Source organism: Pollachius pollachius (genome assembly GCF_949987615.1).
Source record: "Pollachius pollachius genome assembly, chromosome: 18".
NCBI lineage: Eukaryota > Metazoa > Chordata > Actinopteri > Gadiformes > Gadidae > Pollachius > Pollachius pollachius.
In genome coordinates, this window is record NC_136951.1 from 10607871 (window position 1) to 10630497 (window position 22627).

Below are 22627 nucleotides of genomic sequence, written 5' to 3' on the forward strand. Positions count from 1 at the left end.
GCCAAAGAGAGGGAGAAACATAATGAGGGCCTTGCTATAAGTTCTGGTAAGAGGATACATTTAGAAAATCCAAATCCGGAAGCACATAGCTTTTCTGACAAACCGTAACGTCTCCGTTTTAACTGAAATTACAGACGATGTGACAAAATAAATAGGAATAGCCCATCACATGTCTGTCTTACATTCCTTATGGTCACATCTGCCAGGGATTATACAAATAAGTAAACAAGTCAACAAACAAAATACCAAATTAATCAGCACACAAATAGTTGGTCCCCTAGTTAATTTCTTTAAGCACATAGCTGTTTTAGTGTTTCAAAATGACTCCATGGACAACTAACCAGACCCGTGTTCAGATGATGAATGTGTACGACCCCTGACCCCTGACCCCTGACCTCCGTCCCTCTCCCCAGTTTTCCCTGTTCGGCTCCCGCTCCACCCCCCGGACCCCCGTCACCCAGCCTCCCTCCTCCCCGTTCTTCACCTGCTCCTCCTCCTCCTCCCCGCCGGGGGTCCCGTCCGGGGCCCTGCTCCCCAAGGACCCCGTGCACCTCGCCTCCTCCGCCGCCTCCTGCACCTCCTCCTGCACCTCCTCCTGCACCTCCTCCTCCCTCAGCAAGGCGGAGTTCCTGGAGCGCGTGCGGCGCAGTAACCAGGCCTGCCAGCAGGGGGAGTACGCGCTGGCCGTGCGCCTCTACAGCGAGGCCCTGGCCGCCGACCCCCAGAACTGCATCCTGTACAGCAACCGCTCGGCCGCCTACCTGCGGCTGGGCCAGTACGGCACCGCCCTGGACGACGCCCTCAAGGCCCGGCTCATCAACCCCAAGTGGCCCAAGGTAGGGGGGGGGGGCGCCGTCCGGCCGTTGGACCAGTGTTGGACCTTTCAGTACCTTGGAGGAGTGTTTTGTGTTCTACTTGGTCTGCGTATCCCGGGTGTGTTTTTAATAGTGTGTGAGATCTCACTTTGTATTTCTCCTTGGATTTCTGTTCGTTCTGATGTACTACGGGTTTGGTTCGGTTCTGCCGGAGATAATACGGAGGTATTTCTTGGCATTGGTGGGAAGCTTTCGGATACTTTCATGATAGCACTGCTGAGTTCGGGTAATTGTTTGTATCTGAGAAGGAATTTTAATGGCCACACAAATGATCAGTCTAAATTAAAAATGACAAATGCAAAATAAGTATTCTTTTATGCATTCATGTATCGTTCTTTGGCCCTATCGCTTCTATTGTGGTATCGTTCTATCATTCTTTCATACTATCATACTATTGTTCTATCCTGCGACCCGTCTGTCTTTAAATGAGCCGCTATAGGGGTTGCTCATTCTATGGAATCTAATTATCCAAAATCGACCCTAAAGTGACGTCACAAGTGGGAGATTCTATGATGAAAAGTCAACCTACTTCCAGACCACCATGTAGGCTGGTTGGTTGATCATCTGGGTGGATGCTCCCACTTGTGATGTCACAGAGGGATACATTTTGAAATGGCTTGTAATGGCTAATTAACATCACACCTAGTGGGAAAATATAGGCCCTCTGAAACGCAGAGGTTCTGGCATGTACAGGGCCCGGTTAGTTGGGTCTGGGTCGGTTGGTTTTCTTAAGAGCGGCTCAGTGTGGGAAGTAGACAGGGAGTGGACCCAGCACTGCTCGGCTGCTTCGGTCTGGACAAATGTGGCCAGGCCAGCTCCAATCCACTTCCTCTCTCTGTCAGAGAGAATGGACGGAAGTGGGTTTAGGTTTGTGTGTGTGTGTGTGTGTGTGTGTGTGTGTGTGTGTGTGTGTGTAAGTGTGTGATTGTGTGAGTGTGTGTGTGTATGTGTGCTTGTCTGAAGTTAGATTGCATGCTTGTTATTTTGTTTTCGAAACCTCCACCAGACCATTGAGTTTGGCATACAAAGACAACGGCTGCAGCATTTGTGTGTGTGTATGTGTGTGTGTGGGTGTGTGTGTGTGTGTGTGTTTTGGTTTGTGTGTGTGTGTGTGTGTGTTTTAGCTAGTGTGTGTGTGTGTGTGTGTGTGTGTTGCAGCTACTTTGTGTCAGTGTGTTACGTGTACCTTAATGTGTGTAGTGGTATCATGGCAGGCCGTTGCTGTGTGGGCTACGGGTCGTAGCAGAGGTCAAAGTTAATGAAGTACCTCAGAGAAAGAGTCCTTGGATAGAGAGATTACTTCTGCTTGGGCTCCCTCTTCACGGCTCGGCCTGGACGGCGTCAAGTCCCCTTTCTCTGCCTTCCCTCCTTTCTCGGTTTCCTTTAGTTTTTCCTCTTTACAAATTGTCCCACACTGTTTGGTCCACTTGGAACCACAAGTTCAAATACACCCACATAAACACACAGACACAAACACCCACAAACACACACACACACATGCAAGCACGCACACGCGCACGCACGCACACACACACACACACACACACACACACACACACACACACACACACACACACACACACACATACACACACACACCCCCACGCGTGAGAGGGTCTTTGCTGCGGCTGAATCATTTGCGTCTGAATGAGCTAAAGTTCTACGTTTGTTCTTTTCTTCTCTTTTTTCATTTTTTATTCATTTGTTTGTGGAATCATCCCATGACTGGAGCGGTTTAATTTCTTTGCTATTCAAATGAAGCCACAGCACAGCACTAAAGGAGGGCTTTGCAGGACAAACTTAAAGCCATTTTAGTTGACCTCTTTTGTTTGTCCCTTGTATGAATGTTCTATAAGCTGAGTTCCCTGTGTGTGTGTGTGTGTGTGTGTGTGTGTGTCTGTCTGTCTGTCTGTCTGTCTGTGTGTGTATGTGTGTGTGTGTGTGTGTGTGTGTGTGTGTGTGTGTGTGTGCGTGAGTGCATACGTGCGTGCGTGCGTGTGTGTGTGTGTGTGTGTGTGTGTGTGTAAACTTCTCCACCAGAGGTATGTCGGTGGGTTTCTTAGCCAATGCTTTCATTTATTCTGGATCTGGGATTTTGATCGTAGCCAGAATTGGCTAATTCTGTGGCATCTGGTGACCTTTACAACGTGAAGATAGTGTGTGGTTCAACTATGTAAGAACCTCCTCAACATAGTCTCTCCTAATCGTTCAGAGAGCAGGGAGCCTGAGTGGGTTACGTGTTTGGGAGGAGGTGTGTGCAACCTATGGGGACTACTAGCGTGACCAAGATGCTATAAGCCTCTACCTGCTGCTGCTTAAAGCTAGGGTGAGAAATTCAGAGAAACCAGCCTGAGTAAGCTCGATTTTGAAAGTATTCAGCTGTATCCATCAAGCCGCTCCCCTGAAAGCACGTGACTAGCTCCCTAGCTCCAGCAATAGGTTGTCTAGTGAAAGACCCTGGTCATGTGCAATGAATCCACGGGCAGAGTGTGCGCAGCTACCGGTAGGGAGGCAGACGGACTGGCAGGCCAATCATTTTATTCGGGCTGAATGAAATGATTGGACAGGTTTATTACAGGCCACAGATACCAGATCTGTGGCCTGTACAGCATTAGATTTTTTTATTGCTGTCCGGATGTAAAGAGATCAAAAAGAAAATTGACCAAAAAGCTTCGGATATAAATTACTTTAACGACATGCATCTGAACTCACTGTTAATGAATGAAGGTTAATTACCTCATAATAACACTAAGTAGACCCTATTCCCAGAAGTTTCTTTGTAGGGCAAACTTGCCACACCTGTGTCGGCCCAGCGATCAGGCCTCCGTGAAAACGGTCTTTCTGACTCTCCTCCCCAGTGTTCGCGGAACAGAGACCCTATCAGCGCGCCAGCAGAAGGTTGTACTTCAGAGCGAGGAATCCTTCCTGGCGTGCCGCGTCTCTCTGTGAAGTGAATGTCAACCAGATGGTCCCCGGCGGGGCCTGTTTACTGCAACGGGGCCCTCAGGACCGGCTACCGCTGTAGGCCGGCCTCGGCCCTTCCCTGTCATTACCTCCTCTGCTCTTCAAACCACACGCTGCAAAAATATTATACACACAAGTTCAACTGTGTGTGTTTTAGTTCTTCTTCTTTTTTCACCGTGGGTCGAGTCCATGTATGAATGAGAGGGGTTACAGTTGGTCGTAACCGTGGCCTCCAGGAGTCGATGCCTTGCTTCAGTTTTGTACCGGTAGTGCAAGGCATTGACACCGAGCGGCCGGGGTTAGGGGTTCAATTCCCACTCGGGGGCCACCTCCCCCAGGCTAAGAAAGTATGCACTCATGCAAGAGGCTTTGGATAAAAGCTTCCGCCGAATGGCGCCGTACACACATAACCTTTTAAAGAGTTTTTCCTAAATTGAGTTGGTTTTCTGGTCGGCGTAATATCGCCCCAGTAATTACGATGTTTCCCTTGACCTGCGGTGGCCTTTCTCAGCGACGGCGTGTCGCGGAGCTGGAGGAGGGTTTGCGGTTCATTAGTGTTAGTCCCCAGAGAGGAAATGTGGAATGTGTCGTTTTGTTTGTTCCACTCCTTATGACATCATAATACCGCTTGGCTGTTCCGTTCTCCTTCTTTTAAACCCTGCGCCCGCTGTTGTTGTTGTTTGTGTGTGGGAAGCGAACAATAAAGTAAAGGATGGTTAAGCAAGTTTGTGTGTGTGTGTGTGTGTGTATGTGTGTGTGTGTGTGTGTGTGTGTGAGAGAGAGAATGCGCACGTTTGTTTGTGTGCACGCGTATGGATGGATGTGTTCAAGTGTGGATGGTTGTAATTAACTAATTGAAGGTAATAGCTGGTCCTAAATTGGGCGTAAAGAGGTGTGTGAGTGAGCATTGTTGTCCTTTCCTACAGGATGTCGTCATGGTTGTTGTCAGATGGGTTCAGCCTCCAAACCTCTTTGACCAAGGGCGTGATAAAAGGGTCCAATGGGTTGGACCTTTACTGTTAGTGGTTATAATTGGCTGTTCATTGGGGGTGGTGAATTCCATGATGCAGTGCTCATGCATTGCTTCCCCCCCCACTCCCCGATTGTTACCTTGATTTTAACCTCAAAAAATATCCACTATAAACTTAACCTTCTTTAACTGAAACTAATAACTAAACATTAAAAGCAACTTTGACTTTGTTCATCAACATAGAAATCCTTAATTTATCCAATTATATTCATCACAAGCATTTATCATTTCCAACGCGCCGTGAGAGCCAGACCATCGACACAGTGCCTAACTGTATAATAATAATAATAATACATTTTATTATTATACAGTTGGGATGTTTGTATGTATGTATCGAACTGTATGGATGGCCTTGAGCCACGACCCTTAAGATATTGCTTGGTTAATATCGAGTTAAACGCTAGAGGGCAGTATTGACACATCAAGATATTAAAGACCTATGGTGACGATCGCACGGTCGGAGTACACACAGTCTTTGTGCGTCTGTTTGACTGTAACTCATGACCGACAGATCACATGAGTCTTAGCAACACAATCAAACGCAAACATGACCAATAAGTCATCCAAAGATTTGTGTATAATGACAACCAGGCCTCCTTGCTTCAGCAATTTTCCCCATGGATGTATTCTTCTCACTCCCACTCTTCATAGCTGCCATAAACTGCCATAAACATGGATGTATAGATATAGCACTCCATCATCACAGACTCTGGTCTATAAATGAACGTGATACCTTCCACACATCAGCAGAAACAGCATCTGTTAACATGCCCATGGACAGCATAGAAATGTCACACGCCCAAGCCTAACATAAACTAACATAGCATAACATAACACAGTATAGTAGTATAGCAGAGTATAGTAGTATAGCTATATTGTATGATACAGCATTGCTCAACGTAACATAACATAACTTAAACATAATAGAACATGTTGTATACCTATAGTATGATATAATATATCATGGCATTACAGCACAGCATAAAATAAAATAGAATGACATATCATAGCTTAATAGGCTATAGTATGATAGCATAACATACCATAGAATTAAAGAACATGCACACTGGAGTATAGTATCATAGCATAACAAAATGTCATGACATAACATTACTCATGATAGAATTTACAGTTTTTTGCATCTCAATGACAAATGCAAAATACTCTCAGTTTCGATAAAACAATTTCATAACTTAACAGAGCTTATCAACCGCTCCGTTCACATTTTACACACCAGGCAACAGGGAGCCATGACGTAGGCTGGCGCATAGAAAGTTAGCAGTCTGCTGTTACCAGGGCTCCGCAGCTTATTACAGCGCTCACGCTCGTAAAACATCTGCTGGGATGCAGCAAGACCCCGCCAGATCTGCCGTCTCAGCAGCCGTCCTTCCCCATGCTCCTCTAAGTGTTGACATCTCTCTTCCTTACTGCTGCCGTCCTGCTGGCAGACATTAACACGGTGGAGACGGAGGTTAGGCGGGCTCAAGAACCTGCAGGGAGGCCGTGGTGAGAGCTGCACACCAGGTGATCCTAGCGCGGGAGTATTTTTTAAGTGAATTGTTTTCTGTTCGTGGGATTCTTTCTGCTAGTCAGTCGCTTTCACTGCCAAAGACAATTTTAATTTCCCCCATGCAATGGATGTATCAGAGTCCTTCTAGAATATCTTGTATGTGTCCATTCAAATCTTTCTAAAATCTCAAAATGTGTCCATTCAAATCTTTATAGAATTGCAAAACCGATCCATTCAAAATTGTCTTTATTCTCAAAATGTGTCAATTTAAATATTTTTTGAAACTCAAAATGCATCCGTTGAAAATCTTTCTTTAACTCATCTATAATCTGTCCAGGTCATTCCAGATTGTCCTAAATTGATCTGCATGTTCCTATAGTGACATCACAAGTGGGAGGGTCCAACCAGATGTTTGACGGACAGGTTAGCCTACCTGTTTTCACAGTCAGAGTCCTCTCCTATGCTTGTCCAAAGGCCAGGAAAACCCCACCTGACTCATGCAATCAACTCCCAGCCTGTGGATATTCCAAGAGGAGATAGTATTAATTAACACAATAATGGACCTGCTCTGGTTTGGCACGGACCCCAGTAGCTCATCCCGCCAGCCTTGCGCGCCTGCCATGTCTGTTTGGCACAGAACCCCTGGAGGAGCTCCAGGGATGGCTGTTTGAGAAGGTTTGGAATTGTTAAGATGTTAAATAAACACGAGTGTTTGGTCTTCATTTGGAGAGGATGAAAGAGTTCAGCTTTTATTTGACGGGGAAACGGTGAAGCAACGATCCACACTGAAGTCTCCCCTCTTCTTCATCATTCTCTTCTCTTTTCTCTCCTCTTATCGTTGTTTCTTTTAGTCTATTCTCTGACTTTTTTCACTTCCTTCCTTCTCTTGTTCTTCTTCTCTTGTATCTTCTTCTCCTTTCTGTCCTCTCATCTCCACCTCTCCCCTCTTCTCCTCTCCTTCCCTTTCCTCTCCTCTCTCCGCCTTTCCTACAATCTCCTCCCCTCCCCTCCTCTCCTCTTCTCTAATCTCCTCCTTTCCTCTCCAATCTGCTCCTCTCCTCTCTTCTCTTCTCCTCTCTCTCCTTTCCTCTTCTCCTCTTCTCTCCTCCACTCCTCTCCTCCCCTCTCCTCTCCTTCTCTCTCTCCTCTCCTCTCTCCACTATTCGCTCTCATCTCCTCATCTGTAATAACCTCTTCTCTTAATGATTCTGTTTTTCAACAATGTAACCCATCAGATTTTCAAACAACAACAGAACCACTGCTGCAGGGCTTGATCCAACAGTCCTATACAGGTGTGATTTCTCTGTGCTGTGCGTGTCAGGGTCTTCGTGCTGTAATCCAGATCCTTATGACAGTCAGCTCTATCAGGTCTGCTCATTAAGATCCAATCCATTATTTAGGAAGGCATCGTCTGTCCAGATAAAACGTGCAGCGATAAACAAGTGGGACTGCGACCGCGAAGGAGATTACAATAAAGTCAGAACACAGTTTATAATCACAATTAAAAGACAGCCTCTCTTTTGGAATAGCTCCTCATACAAAGTTATTTAATGGGGATGTACTTGAATGTGAGACGTTATTGTGTCTCGTCAAATTAACAAGCAATGGCTTGTTTTTGCTATACCTTTTAGGGCACTCAGTACACATTGCATGTTAGTTAGTTTAGTTCAGTTAGTCAGTCAGTTAGTTTGGGTTGTCAGTCAGTCAATTTGTCAATCCCTTCCTCTGTCCTTCATCACATGCTCCTCTTCCTCCCTGTTCTTCATCACATGCTCCTCTTCCTCCCTGTTCTTCATCACATGCTCCTCTTCCTCCCTGTTCTTCATCACATGCTCCTCTTCCTCCCTGTTCTTCATCACATGCTCCTCTTCCTCCCAGTTCTTCATCACATGCTCCTCTTCCTCCCTGTTCTTCATCACATGCTCCTCTTCCTCCCTGTTCTTCATCACATGCTCCTCTTCCTTCCTGTTCTTCATCACATGCCCCTCTTCCTCCCTGTTCTTCATTACATGCTCCTCTTCCTCCCTGTGCTTCATCACATGCTCCTCTTCCTCCCTGTTCTTCATCACATGCTCCTCTTCCTCCCTGTTCTTCATCACATGCTCCTCTTCCTCCCTGTTCTTCATCACATGCCCCTCTTCCTCCCCCTGCTATCTCCAACATCTTACACCAGCGTTACATCACCAGTTCATTGATGCTGTGTTCCTCGGGACAGATAACCCACAGTACAGTGGGTTATCTGTCAGCCCCTGTAGAACCTTCTCCAGCAGACTCCTCTATACTGGGAGCATCCACAGGAGAGGAGACCTTAAGCATGATCACTACGCTGACAAACCTTGACAAAGTAGCTGCGTTTGGAGCTGCTTTTCAGCCGTGTTGGGAAAATCGTCCTGTCATCAGGAGGAAACCTTCTGTTGCTGAAAAGAAAATTACATGTATTACGATGTTATGCTATAATAGTGAACTTCGCTGCTGGCAGTAGATGAGATTTGACGTGTTTATATCTAGAGAGAGAAAGAGAAAGATGCACATTTTCTTGAAAAAAGTTGACAGGTGTTCTGAACAACTGTTTGATCTATTATGAATCTGGTGTTGCTGTGTTTCTGTGGGTTGTTTGCATTAGTTTGCCCACACACCCACACACACACACACACAAACACACACACACACACACACACACACACACACACACACACATCCACGGACACGGACATGGACACACATACACACACATATATACATACACACTCGCACACAAACCCCACACACACACCTTCCTCTCCTCCGCAGACATTAGCGTACACACACACACACACACACACACACATGTACACATATAAACACACACACACAAACGCACACCCACACACACTCAGTGCTTGGGAGTGTAAATTTACCAGCAAGCTACACTGCAGTTTGTAGCTGCAGATTTAAATTATTAAGTAGTGAACGACATGCAAATGTTTAAAAAGTGTTCAGGGGGAAACAGACGTCAAGATTTTTTGTTTCATTACAGTATAAGAGGATAAGAAAAATACTATCACATTTGTCAAGGTAATGTTCAACCCTACTTAAAAAGCCATATATTGAAAAATATCACAGTCCACAATAGGAATACAAATCAATAGATTTGAAACGTTTAATGTTATTAAAGTAGTTACTATTAGTAAGAAACACACAGAGTGTGTGTGTGTGTGTGTGAGAGAGAGAGAGAGAGAGAGAGAGAATGAAAGAGGATGAAGGACAGCTAGAGTGAGAGACAATAAAAGAGGGAGGCAATACAGAAAGATATTGAAAGAGTGTGAGAGAGAAGAATGAAGGCGAGAGAGCAAGAGACAATTAACGAGTGGGAGTAAGAGTCAGCGAATGAATGAGAGAGGGAGAGAGAGAGAGAGAGAGAGAGAGAGAGAGAGAGAGAGAGAGAGAGAGAGAGAGAGAGAGAGAGACAGACAGAGAGACAGAGAGAGAGAGAGAGAGAGAGAGCGAGCGCGGGAGAGAGAGACTGAAATAGTGAACCCTATCAGCGTGCGGTTCGGATTAATATTTCAAGGTTTCCAGCTCAACGCCGCTCGCTGCTCCTCCGGTCGTCAACACGTTAACAGGCTACCTGTCCCTGCGTGATAACCGCTCTGTGCCCGGTGATATGCGTGTCCCGGTTCCATACAGACAGTTGAACAGTTTTAACCAGCGACTAGAGTCTTAAAAGGTGTGATCGATGGAGTTATTAGTCCTCAGGCGACCTGTGAACCCGAGGTCTCTTCGATTTAAGCCTGTTTTTGTGGATGTTCATGCGTGAATGTTTTGCGGATGCCTCGTTGACGCTCAGATGCCGCTTTTTTAATCCCCATGACGTCTCTGACAGTCGGAAAACTTTGATGGTGGATCTTTTTGGTTTTCAAATATGATGAAATGGCAGCCCCGAAAAAAGGTAATTTAATTAGTAGTTAAATATCATTTGAGATAACCGTGTTATACAGCACACTTAGGCCGACTAATGCAGAAGTTGAATAGTGGAAGCATTCCGAATACCACGGTGGAATTACTTGGCAAAAGCCTATTTTTGTTCGCCCAGTAAAATAGTTTTAATAGGAGATTCCGTGCTTTTTTATTAACAATTTCTAATTTGATGAGAAAAAGCCTCGAACTATATCTAGCCTACATCGTACTAGCCTTTACACTCATATATCAAGTACATATTTTATGTTAGAATATGAATGTAGATTACAGTTTAAACGGTTTATGGCATTCAAACAATATTCAATGACTTATTTGAGGAATTGTGAGACTGTATCGATATCGCGACGAGTTTGCTCGGTCAGCAGCGCTAAAGCAGCTATAATGACGACAGTAGTATCAGCACTAACATTTGTGACGTCAGACATAGCTCAGGCATAACATCACCAGAGCACGAAGAGTAACTACCCCTGTAGTTAATGCTTTTTGATGAATGGAGTCTGATTAGTCACTTAGTAGACCTATCACACATGCAAGGGGCCATGTTACCTTGAACAATTAAAAGGAATCCATGGGAAATAACAGAAGGGGAAGCATAACACAATAATCTTACATTTGTCTGTCAGTAATCTGTTATAAAATGCATTTTGGTTATATGTCATTCATGCCCTGTACGTGGATGAATATTTCGCTTAAGTTGCACATGTATTTGATTGTTATTCAGCATTATGGGATTTCTAACACAATTGCAAATTAAGCAATATGCATATATAGTTGAATTGATGTATTGACTTCAAATGAGATACAAAACAACATTCATCAATATCAGCAGTCAATACTACCAGCCATTTGGTACGGGTTTGATTTTGTGTGTGTGTGTGTGTGTGTGTGTGTGTGTGTGTGTGTGTGTGTGTTCACTGCTATTCGTGCATTTGTGTGTGTGTGTGTGTGTGTGTGTGTGTGTGTTTGTGTGTGTGTGTGTGTGTGTGTGTGTTCACTGCTATTCGTGCATTTGTGTGTGTGTGTGTGTGTGTGTGTGTGTGTGTGTGTGTGTGTGTGTGTAACTAAATCAAGATTGAGTTTGAAGTATTCATTTCACTAGTGGATTCTCCACAGTTCAATGAAAGAGACTCAATGACTGAACTCATGTTTATTTCAAGGGTATCAGGGGAACAACACTTGTTTATCAAAACGTTCCCTTCCTCTGGCCCCCCTGCCCTTTGGTAGACCTCCTTATTGTGGTGTTTGACTGTATACTCACAGGAAACATTCTATATTTAAAACTATTTGACTGTGACCATACCTAACTTAGCTTCCAACGTGCTATCGCTATGTTGCTGAAACCATCTCCCTCAGATGTATCAGTAGCCACCCAGCTAAAATATACGCTAGCTTCAAGCTTTGAATTTTATTTTATGAAGCCTTGTTAAATATAATATAAAAAATACCACTATGGCACAGGAATACACTATGGTTAGGATAGTATTTTATATCATGTCGTTTTCCTTTTCATGTGGTTATTAAGCAGACGCTTTTATCTAAAGCTACCAACAAGTCAGGCTGATAAAAATCTGCGTTTCATTTATTTTTAATTCGTTTTTTTTATAAGTGGTAGTCAAGCCACATCTCAGGGATAGGTCGATAGGACACATCAACAAAGGGACTTCTCACTTCACCATAGCGCTAGAAACAGGTTAACCTAGCCTTTAGGACCACCAATGGTTGTGGTTTGATGCCAGCCTTGAGAAGACCTCACATAGATATTGATGCCGTCTTTATGACTGAAGAAAAAGAGTGAAAGTTGGATTGAATACTTAATTACATCAATAAAACTGGACACATCTGGCAACCGGAGGACCGGCTTGATTTATAAAATACCCACATTTTATATTTTGCTGTGTTTGCCTTAACCATGTGGTATGTTAAGCATCAATCCGTTGGTCCCTGGGAAATTACTTTAAAGTATGTAGAAGTTAACTTTTTGCCGTCGGCCAAACCTATTTTTCTTTGTTCTCTTTGTGTTTGTTTTCTCCCTGTTGTGTGGCCATGTTTTTATGTCTCTTGCCTGAACTATATTAGTACATTTGTGGACAAAAGAATACAACAGTCCACATTGAAAGAATCTAAAATAATAACTTCTATCCCTTCTATGGGTTAGGGGGACAAACCCAGTATCTATAAATGGGAAACAAGCACCCTATTCAATACCCCCGTTCATTTAATGATATGTCAATGAAGATGTGGTGTCTATCGACACATTTCACATGCCATAACTCTGTCTTACGACCAAGTCTTTGTTCAAAGCATAGCTGTGTTTCGTACCATCTTGGAAGTATGAAGCACAGAACTAACAGTGCACGTACCAGAGTGCACGCATTCACTACATAAGTAGCAGTGCACGTACCAGAGTGCATGTTTACACTACATAAGTAACAGTGCACGTACCAGAGTGCACGTACACACTGCATAAGTAACAGTGCACGTCACTTACCAGAATGCACATATACACTAAATAAGTAACAGTGCACGTACCAGAGTGTACGTTTACTGTACATAAGTAACAGTGCACGTACCAGAGTGCACGTATACACTGCATTAGTAGCAGTGCACTTACCAGAGTGCATGTGTACGCTACATTATAAGCAGTGCAGGAAACAGAGCGCATGTGTACTTCATCAGATAATAAGAGAGCATCAGTGCAGTAAAGGACCTCAGATGTTTTATTGAAATGAGCAGAGGTATCTCTGCAATGGAGGATAAAAGAGAAGGTGTAATGTCTGGCTCATTTACTTGCTCCTTCTCATGACCAGTGTGTGTGTGTGTGTGTGTGTTTGTGTGTGTCTGTGTGTGTCTGTGTGTGTGTGTGTGTACGCGTGTCTTTTGTGCATCTTATCCTGTCTGACAGCCCACTGAACTTGATGTATTATTCCTTTAATAAACTTCCCTCCTACTAATATGAAGTCATATGAGTCTCCCCAATAACAAAGGTCACAATACGAGACTTAAAAACCTGTTTTATCTGTATTTATTTATTAATATTCTTTTGATCAAAATAAATAGTATTGAATGTATCCTTACTGATAGTTTGATTTGCTGCCTATGTCTATGCTTTAGTCGACTGTAAAGCATCATCTGAGCTCCACCATCTGTGCCAACGCCACATCACATCCACATTGTGTTGCTTCAGCCGACCTCACTTGTGATTGTCTTGACAACACACGCAAGTAAGTGGTTATGAAGTAAATCCTGTTCTAAAGCTCTGAACACATGATGAGCTTTCACAGTCGGCATTGCCAAAGTTTCCCTGTGGACTTGAGCGTACACACAACCCAGCGCTGAGGCGAGGCTGTGTGCAGTGGAATGCTCCGATTCTCTGCCTTAACACTGCACGCAAAGCACAAACTGTTTAATCTTTGACCACGGTTGACGCTGACACCTCGAAGTCCGTCTAATCAGATTAGCGTTGTGTTTGACTTTTTGAAACCAACAGAGTCTAAATGACAATGGCTTTCTCATTTAAAAAAAAATAATAATAATAATGAATGCATGGGTTATGAGTTGAAAGCATGAGTTGGAGAAGTCTCGTCTGTTGGAATGCTCTACCTAGTGTCCGGTGCTTTACTGGACGTGGACACGCATCATGTGTTGAGTGCCTAGGTTAGGTCTAATAGGTCTAAAGTGGGGGTCCTGGTTTCTGAGCGGCATTGAGCAGGAATAGAAGAGTGGAGGGGGGGAGAGAGAGCTTGAAGGAAGAGAGTCGTTGCACCATTTTCACATTGCGAGTGTTGAATACCCTATGGAACACCACCATTAACAATGATTGTGTTAAACAGCATTACAGTGAGCGCTTGCTTTAAGTCACTCTGGATAAAAGCATCTACCAAATGACTAAATGTAAATGTAAATTATAATCATAGACCTGTTTTGTATGCAGAGCCGTTATAGGGAACGGAATAATGTATAGTTTATTGACAGAAAGGGACGCGAATAAAATTACTAATGATTATCTCACAAAGTTTGTTCAATATAAAACTGTTTACCTCCATGCTTCATGCATGATTCCCCTTTACTCAATAACTAAATATTAAGCTTTACGCTTCTTTTGAAATACCAACTATTCCAAACACACACGTACAATCAGCGGGGGATATTGACCCAGATAGAATACCTATCAGAGTATTTCACTAAGCGTTCTCCTCTCACAACAAAACCCCTGGAATGCCGTTCTACAAACAAGCATCCTTATGGAGGAGAGAGAGGGCTGGACTTCTGAGCAATATCCATTTCAGTTACATGGGTTTATCGGTTAGAGAGGCAGAGACTTCCGATAGAGGGGTATCAGTTAATTATGATAGGATTCCAATATTGCTTTGTCAAATACTTCGACAAAAAACAAAAACTCAACAATAGGCGTCTCATTCCGGGGACTATTAACGGGTGTAAACAACTCGGAGGAAGTAGGAGAATGGAAATTGCGTTGTGGTAAACCGGGATAGTATTACAATTCGTGACCCGCTCTCAGCCTAGAGTACTTGACAGTATTTTACATTCTTTTTCAGCAATTCTTCTCTAATCCAACAAGATGGGCAGCACCCACAGTTTCCAAACTGCAAACCTGGCAATCTCTTCATTGGATTAGTCAGGCTCAATGAATGGGCGCTCTGTGAATTAATTTTCACTGCACACACACAAGCCCACACACACACACACACACACACACGGCCACAGGCGTCCACAAACACACACACAGACACACAGATTGTCAAAATAATCAGTTTATCTTCTAGTGATCGAAAAAGTAAATGGGATCTTACATAACCCCCCCCCCCCCACACACCACCACCACTAATTTACAACATTTCTTAATTTGTCCAAAAAATGATGTCAAAGATAAATGATCAGAGAATCCTCATATTCTCTAAATGTTATGTAAACCACAAAATCTTTTTTTTCAGTTGGAAACGGTTCTGTTTGGGTGTCACGAAACTTGTAGGCAGAAATTCTCCAGCTAAAACAAATGTTTACCTCCCCTTTAAGCTGTATCCTACTTATCTCACCCATGCTTTTATTTTGAAAAGGGTGAGAAGTAGTTTTTATGTTGACTCAACATTCTTAAAGTATCTCACCCATGCTTTTATTTTGAAAAGGGTGAGAAGTAGTTTTTATGTTGACTCAACATTCTTAAAGGTCCCTTGACATGCCAGCAGGTGTGGTGTGATTAGCCGTTACAAGCCGTTTTGAAAATCTGTCTCTTATGACATCACTGGTGGACGTGTCCACCTAGATGTGTGATTGATAGATGAGCAACGTTTGCTACAGCCCAATGGGTAGGCTGGTAGACTGATCTATCCAGCACACATCTAGGTGGACACGCCCACCTGTGATGTCATAAGAGACAGATTTTCAAAACGGCTTGTAACGGCTCATCACAACACCACTGGTTGCAACGTGCATATCATGGGACCTTTAAATTTAGGAATCAGAGGCAATCTGTACCTGACAGGTGTAGCCCCACCCCCTTTTCATCACAACTTCCTGTTTACTCAGATCTCAGGGTCCCTCTGTAGCAGACCAAAATTGAAGGATGTTTAGGTGACGACCTTTCTTTGAGATGAACTCAAGCTACTGTAAAACGAAATTCCGGACAACTGTTGGCCGTTTATATGTGTGTGTGTGTGTGTGTGTGTGTGTGAAAAAAAAAACCCTGATAGTTTCAATGCCATCCATCTCTATCATGTCTATGTTGTCTGGTGTTTGCTCACCCCTCTCTGACTCTCTCTCCCCCTCTCCCTCTCTCCCCCCCTCTCTCTCTCTCTCTCTCTCGCTGTCTCTCTCCTGCTGTTAAAGTCTCCATCTGCTTGCCATTAATATGAGTTAGCAACAGTAATCAAAGCATCTGTTAGTTTTGCACGCAAGCACACACACACACAAACACACACTGTCTCACACACAGACACACACACACACGCACACACACGCACACACACACACGCTCACACACAAATACACACACACACACACACACACACACAAACACATGCTCACACAAACACACAGACACTCCACACACACAGACACACACACACACGCTCACACAAACGCACAGACACTCCACACACACAGACACACACACACACGCTCACACAAACGCACAGACACACACACACACACACATTGTCTGGCTTTATAATTGGCAGCTCTCACAAAGACATAAGAATAGAGGTGTCACTGAGGAAGGAGATGCAGTACTAAGCAGAGGCAGACAGACAGGTTTCTCTGAGGTGAGGGAGGAGATGCAGTACTAAGCAGAGGCAGACAGACAGGTTTCTCTGAGGTGAGGGAGGAGATGCAGTACTAAGCAGAGGCAGACAGACAGGTGTCACTGAGGAGGGACACCAGGCCAGCTCAAATCCATCCTCCTCTTTCTGCTCCTCCTGCACCCCATTCTCATCTTCCTCCTATTCATCTTCCTCTCATCCTCTTTCTCCTTCGCTTCACCCTTCTCTTTCTCCCCCTCCTACTTGTCTTCCTCCTCCTCCTCCTCCTCCCCCTTATCCTACTCCTCCTTGCCCTTGCCTCCCTCCTTCTACTCCTCCTCCCACTCCTCCTACTCCTCCTCTTTCTCCTCCTACTCCTCTTCCCTCCCCACTTTACTCCTTCTTCTCCTTGCCCTTGCCCTCCTCCTCCTCTTCCCTCCTCCTCCATCGTCTCCTCTCCCAATCAGGAGGGGGTAGGGTCCAAAAAGCGTCCCTCTGCAGAGATAGTACTATCATCTGTGACTTTGTGTTCGTCTTTGGCCGGCAAAAGAAGCATGCCCTCTCCCTCCCTCCCTCCCTAACTCTCCAAACCATTTGTATTACTTTGCGTTCATCGATAGCATAATGACACCAGGTCCATTGCCCCTACACCCAACACCAAGCACAGAGGGGACACGTCCAACACATCGGATCGGATTAGATTAGATTACATTTGACCCCCTGCACTCCCATTTATTACAATGAGGCTTGTCTTGACGGCCCCCCCACAACAAAGAGAAAACACAGAGTCTGTCCTGTAATCCAATTCCTCCACACTCTGTCTTCATTCACGCTCTGTCGTGTTAGGCTACGAGCGACCGGGAGGATGATACACGATGTAGAACACAAAGGGAGAAGATGATTGGTTGAAGGTCTACATGGAGGGGAATGTGTGTGGATGATTGGCTAATGGCCCGAGCGGACGGGAATGATGTGGAAGGGGGGTGGGGGGGGGAGGGTGGGGGTGACCTCTGCTTGATCCTCATCAGGAATGCTAAATGCTACGTCATGTGTCAATGCTAAATGCTATGTCACGTTTCATTGTTTTCAATGTGCGTGAGTGATAACTAGACGTCATGTGGAATGGTCCTCAATCTGGGTGACTGCTAAATGCTCTGTCATGTTAGTTGTTTTTAATGTGTGTAAATGCTAAAGGCTAAGTAATGTTGAAACCTACATCGTATTGTATTGTCCTTAATCTTAATATAAGAAAAATGCCACGTCATGTCATGTTTTATAGTCTTTAATCCGAAGGGTCCAATTAATTGAGACAAAGGGTGCATATGTGTGTTTGTGTGTGTGTGTGTGTGTGTGTGTGTGTGTGTGTGTGTGTGTGTGTGTGTGTGTGTGTGTGTGTGTGTGTGAGTATGTGTGTACGCTAATATATTTGAACAACCATAGTAAAATTTCAATCAAGCTGTACATTGTAATGGTGGCTGCAACATCAGTGTTGTATCATGATGCAGTTTCATGGTTGGCCACCCAATGTAAAGAAGTTAAGGTTAATGTCAGGTCTCTCTCTGCTCCCTCCAGGCCTACTTTCGCCAGGGGGTTGCGCTGCAGTACCTGGGTCGCCATGCCGACGCACTGGCTGCGTTCGCCTCCGGTCTCGCCCAGGACCCAAAAAGTCTGCAGCTGCTAGTGGGCATGGTGGAGGCGGCCATGAAGTCACCGCTCAGAGGTACTGTGTGTCTCTCTGTCTCTTTGTCTGTACATCTGTGTCTGACTGTCTCACATGTACCACTGTCTGCATGTTTGTTTATCTGTGTGTGTGTGTGTGTGTGTGTGTGTGTGTGTGTGTGTGTGTGTGCGCGCGCGTGTGTGTGCGTGTGTGTGTGGCTGTCTGCCGAGGAAGGCTGCTTTCTATTTGTTCGTCTGTCTGTCAGACTTAGAGGTATCAAATATGAGGTGTCTTGTATGTCTCCAGTATGTCTGTCTGGCTGAGAGAAATGCTGCTGTCTGTCTGTGCGTCTGTCTGTCTAAGAGGTAGGTTGCTGTTTGTCTGTACGTCTCTCTGTCTTAGAGGTAGGCTGCTGTCTGGCTGTGCGTCAGTCTGTCTTAGAGGTAGGCTGCTTTCTGTCTGTGCATCTAACTGGCTGTGCACCTGCTAATCTGGTGGTGTCTGTCTGTTTGTCTGTCTGACGGTCTGTCTTTTCTCTGTCTGTCTGTTTGTCTGTCTATGTGTCTGTCTTTTCTCTGTCTGTCTGTTTGTCTGTCTATGTGTCTGTCTTTTCTCTGTCTGTCTGTTTGTCTGTCTATGTGTCTGTCTGGTATGTCTGGGATCCTGTTTTTCTGTCCGCCCATTTGTCGGCATGTCAGTCTGACTATCCTGTGGTCTGTCTGTCCCGATGTCTGCCTGTTTGTCTGTCTGTCTGTCTGTCTGTCTGTCTGTCTGTCTGTCTGTCTGTCTGTCTGTCTGTCTGTCTGTCTGTCTTCATGCCTATCCATCTGACTGCCTGGCTTTCAACACCTGGTGGTTACACTCAAATCAAATTACGCCAGAGAAACAGGGATGAAAGCATAAAGGGAAACATCTAAATGAAAGGTCTGTCCAGCCCATTTGATATTAAAGTGACTGAGGAGCACCAGGGATGAAGCCATTGAGCAGAGTTGACCATCTGTAGAGATACTTCACTATTGGAGCTGATCAGGTCCATAGTGCGGAATGCCATCTGTCAAAAGGCAAGTTTCACTGTTACTGTTTAGTGTCAGGACACACACACAAGCGCACACGAACACTTCCACACACGCGCGCGCGCGCCTTGCCGTGCGGTTATTTATGACCAGAGGACATGCGTGAGTGTGTGTGTGTGCGCGCGTACGAAATGTGTCCATCTGTACGTGTTTGTGTGCATCTAATGCATGTGTGCCGATCCAGTTCTCCCGTGTTGGTCTTTGTGTATCCACGCTTCCCTCACGCCTCATGTCCCTGTCCTTCCTCCCTCCTCCTCCAGACTCCATCGAGCCCACCTACCTGAAGCTCCAGAAGATGAAGCTGGACAAGAGCCCCTTCGTGGTGGTGTCGGTGATCGGCCAGGAGCTGGTGAGCCACGGCTCCTACGGGGCCTCCGTGGTGGTGCTGGAGTCCGGCCTGAAGATAGGCACCTGCTCCTTGAAGCTGCGCGGGTCGGTGTTCTCCGCCCTCAGCTCCGCCTACTGGTCGCTCGGCAACAGCGAGAAGAGCGTGGCCTACATGCAGCAGGACCTGGAGGTGGCCAAGACTCTGGGTGGGTCTCAGTGTGGTCTCACTAACATGGGGGTCTGAGTGGGTCTCAGTGTGGTCTCACTACCATGAGGGGGTCTGAGTGGGTCTCAGTGTGGTCTCACTACCATGGGGGTCTGGGTGGGTCTCAGTGTGGTCTCACTAACATGAGGGGGTCTGGGTGGGTCTCGGTGTGGTCTCACTAACATGAGGGGGTCAGAGTCTGGAGCTAACGTTACACAGTTCATTCAAAGATGTTTCATAGTTGGACCTCATGAGGAACAAAACTATTTGTAGCTGGAAGAGTTTGTCTGACTTTCTTGAAACCCAAAGAAAAAAGAAACAATACAAATATGAAATAAATAATCGTGGGGCAGGATAATATCGTAGAACCTGGAACTGGAACTGGGTTTGATTTCCATACGTCCAAAGTGGTACCGTAGGCATCCTAACCAATTTCTTCCTGCTCCTTAAAGAAAAGCACCTGAACATAAAATGCACGGTGTGTTTGTGTGATTGTGTATTAATGTGTCTGTGTGTGTGTGTGGGGGGTTCCATGTCCACAGGTGACCAGTGTGGTGAGTGTCGGGTTCATGGAAACCTCGGCTCGGCTTTCTACTCCAAAGGGAACTACCGGGAGGCACTGACCAATCACAGGAACCAGCTGGTGCTCGCCATGAAGCTCAAGGACAGAGAGGTGTGTGTGTGTGTGTGTGTGTGTGTGTGTGTGTGTGTGTGTGTGGGTGTGTGTGTGTGTGTGTGTGTGTGTGTGTGTGTGTGTTTATGTGTGTTGTGTGTGCACATCCTAACATGTATGCGTGTCAGCCTGTGTGTGTCGATGTGAAAAATGATTGATCTTCGTGAGCAAGCAAGCATGTCAACCATCTTCAGCAATGAATCAATATCCCCTCAATATGTGCTCATTCAGTTGTCTCCCCACACACGTTATTGAAACAAAGACATGTGGAGATGGGGATTTATAATACACGTATATTGTGATGGGCAGAGATGGCCAGTACACAAACAAATAACTGCAGCCAGGAATCTGCCAGCTAGCTTCTAGCTCTTCTGCTCCCAACAAACACACCACAATCTCCCATATTCTGACTGCCAGGCTTGGTTATGCAATGGTTAAATCCATAAACACCAAATGTATAAAATGTAATTACATTTAGTCATTCATTTTAGCAGGCGCTTTTATGCAAAGCCACTTCCAAGTGAAGGCTGAGAACCATCAAAGCATACAATCGTTAATTGGAGCAACTACATATTTATTAAGTCCTCTACGTGACAGATGACTAATATTCAGTGCAGATCATGTGTCTCCATTTTAATTGCAATCAATGTTCACATTTATCACAAACAAAATTGGTACATGCCACAGCCTTAATTTGTAGGGCTCAGGCAGAAGAGACTAATATGTAGTTCCTCTAACGGCCTCTAGGTGGGTCATGGTAGAGACTTGTAAGTAGTGCCTCTTACTACTTCGAGGTGGGTCACGGTAGAGACTAGTATGTCGTTCTTATAATGACCTCTAGGATGTTTAAGGTAGAGACTAGTATGTAGTTCCTCTTACGATGTACAGGTGGTTAACGGTAGCGCCTAGGCTGTAGTTCCTCTAACGGCCTCTAGCTGGTTCACAGTAGAGACTTGTAAGTATTTGTAAGGCAGGTTGACCCACCAGCACCATTCTTAATCAACTGGAAAAACGTGATTTCCTTCTAGTAATACAAACTAATATGTTTTTTCTTCGTTTGGTTTGGAACACAGTTCCTAGCCCATGTTTTATATATTTAGCATACTATTTCTTCATATTTCATATTTTGTGAGGTCCTGGTGGACTTGTATTTGGATAAAAAGTGAATAAATATTGGCGTGGAATAAGAGATGAATATGAATGAGTTTTGACCCTAGACTGGCTTGCCGCAGCTATTCAAGTCTCGCCCTCAATGTTCCAAACATGGATCGTTTTCCGCTGCTAGTGGCAAAAACAGCGGCAAAAAAAGACACTCTGTCGAAGACCAGACTTCACGCACAAAAACGCTGCGTGTAAATCAATGGCTGATGTCAAGGAATCCACGTCTATATTATCTCACAGTCTATATGCAAACAATATTTAGTGTGCATTACACATTGTGTACACATTGTTAAAAAGTACCAACCCAGTGTAATTGAACATACTGCCATTAAAGGAGATTCCTCGCTGGGCTGGGAAGCTCAGCGTAATTCTAAACCACAGCGACACTAGTACTCCTGTCTAGCAAACACAGACGTTTGAGGAGGGGGGAATAGGACTGGTGAGGATGGATTCTGCTTACCGAAGCAACAAGACGGCTCCACGTTACAGAACTAGAGGAGAATGTAGGCCAACGAGTTTTATAGTTATGAATACGCTTATAATCCTTTTACAGGAATCTGCTATTCTAGAAGGATGTATAAAACCATTTTTCAAACCTGATATTTAATATAAGCAGCATAGTCAAGTATATTAACTGTGTGGGGCGCCCCGGTGGGTTACCGGGTAGAGGCCGTACCATACAGGCTCCGTCCTGATCAAAGAGACCCGGGTTCGATTCCTGCCCGTCAATTGCTGCATATCATCCCCTCTATCTCCCATGCCTCCCTCTCTATCTCACTCTATAATAAAGCATAAAAATGCAAAAACAAATCCTTAGAGTTATATTAAACGTGTGTGTGTGTTTGAGAACATTGTGTTGTGTGTGTACATTGCTGTTGGTTTGTTGTGGTGCCTATACACCAGAGGGACTGCACTCACCCCCCAAACGTCTCCCCGTC

General features: G+C 44.9%; 1 protein-coding gene across 1 annotated transcript in view; it reads left to right on the top strand.

The window, feature by feature from the left end:
* ttc28 (tetratricopeptide repeat domain 28) overlaps positions 1 to 22627 on the top strand; it is a 47548-nt gene that overhangs the window by 1467 nt on the left and 23454 nt on the right. Inside the window, exons 2-5 of the mRNA XM_079755439.1 lie at positions 414 to 836; positions 18163 to 18310; positions 19584 to 19856; positions 20398 to 20528. Of these exons, the coding sequence (XP_079611565.1) occupies positions 414 to 836; positions 18163 to 18310; positions 19584 to 19856; positions 20398 to 20528 (975 nt within the window). The remainder of the gene's footprint in view (positions 1 to 413; positions 837 to 18162; positions 18311 to 19583; positions 19857 to 20397; positions 20529 to 22627) is intronic.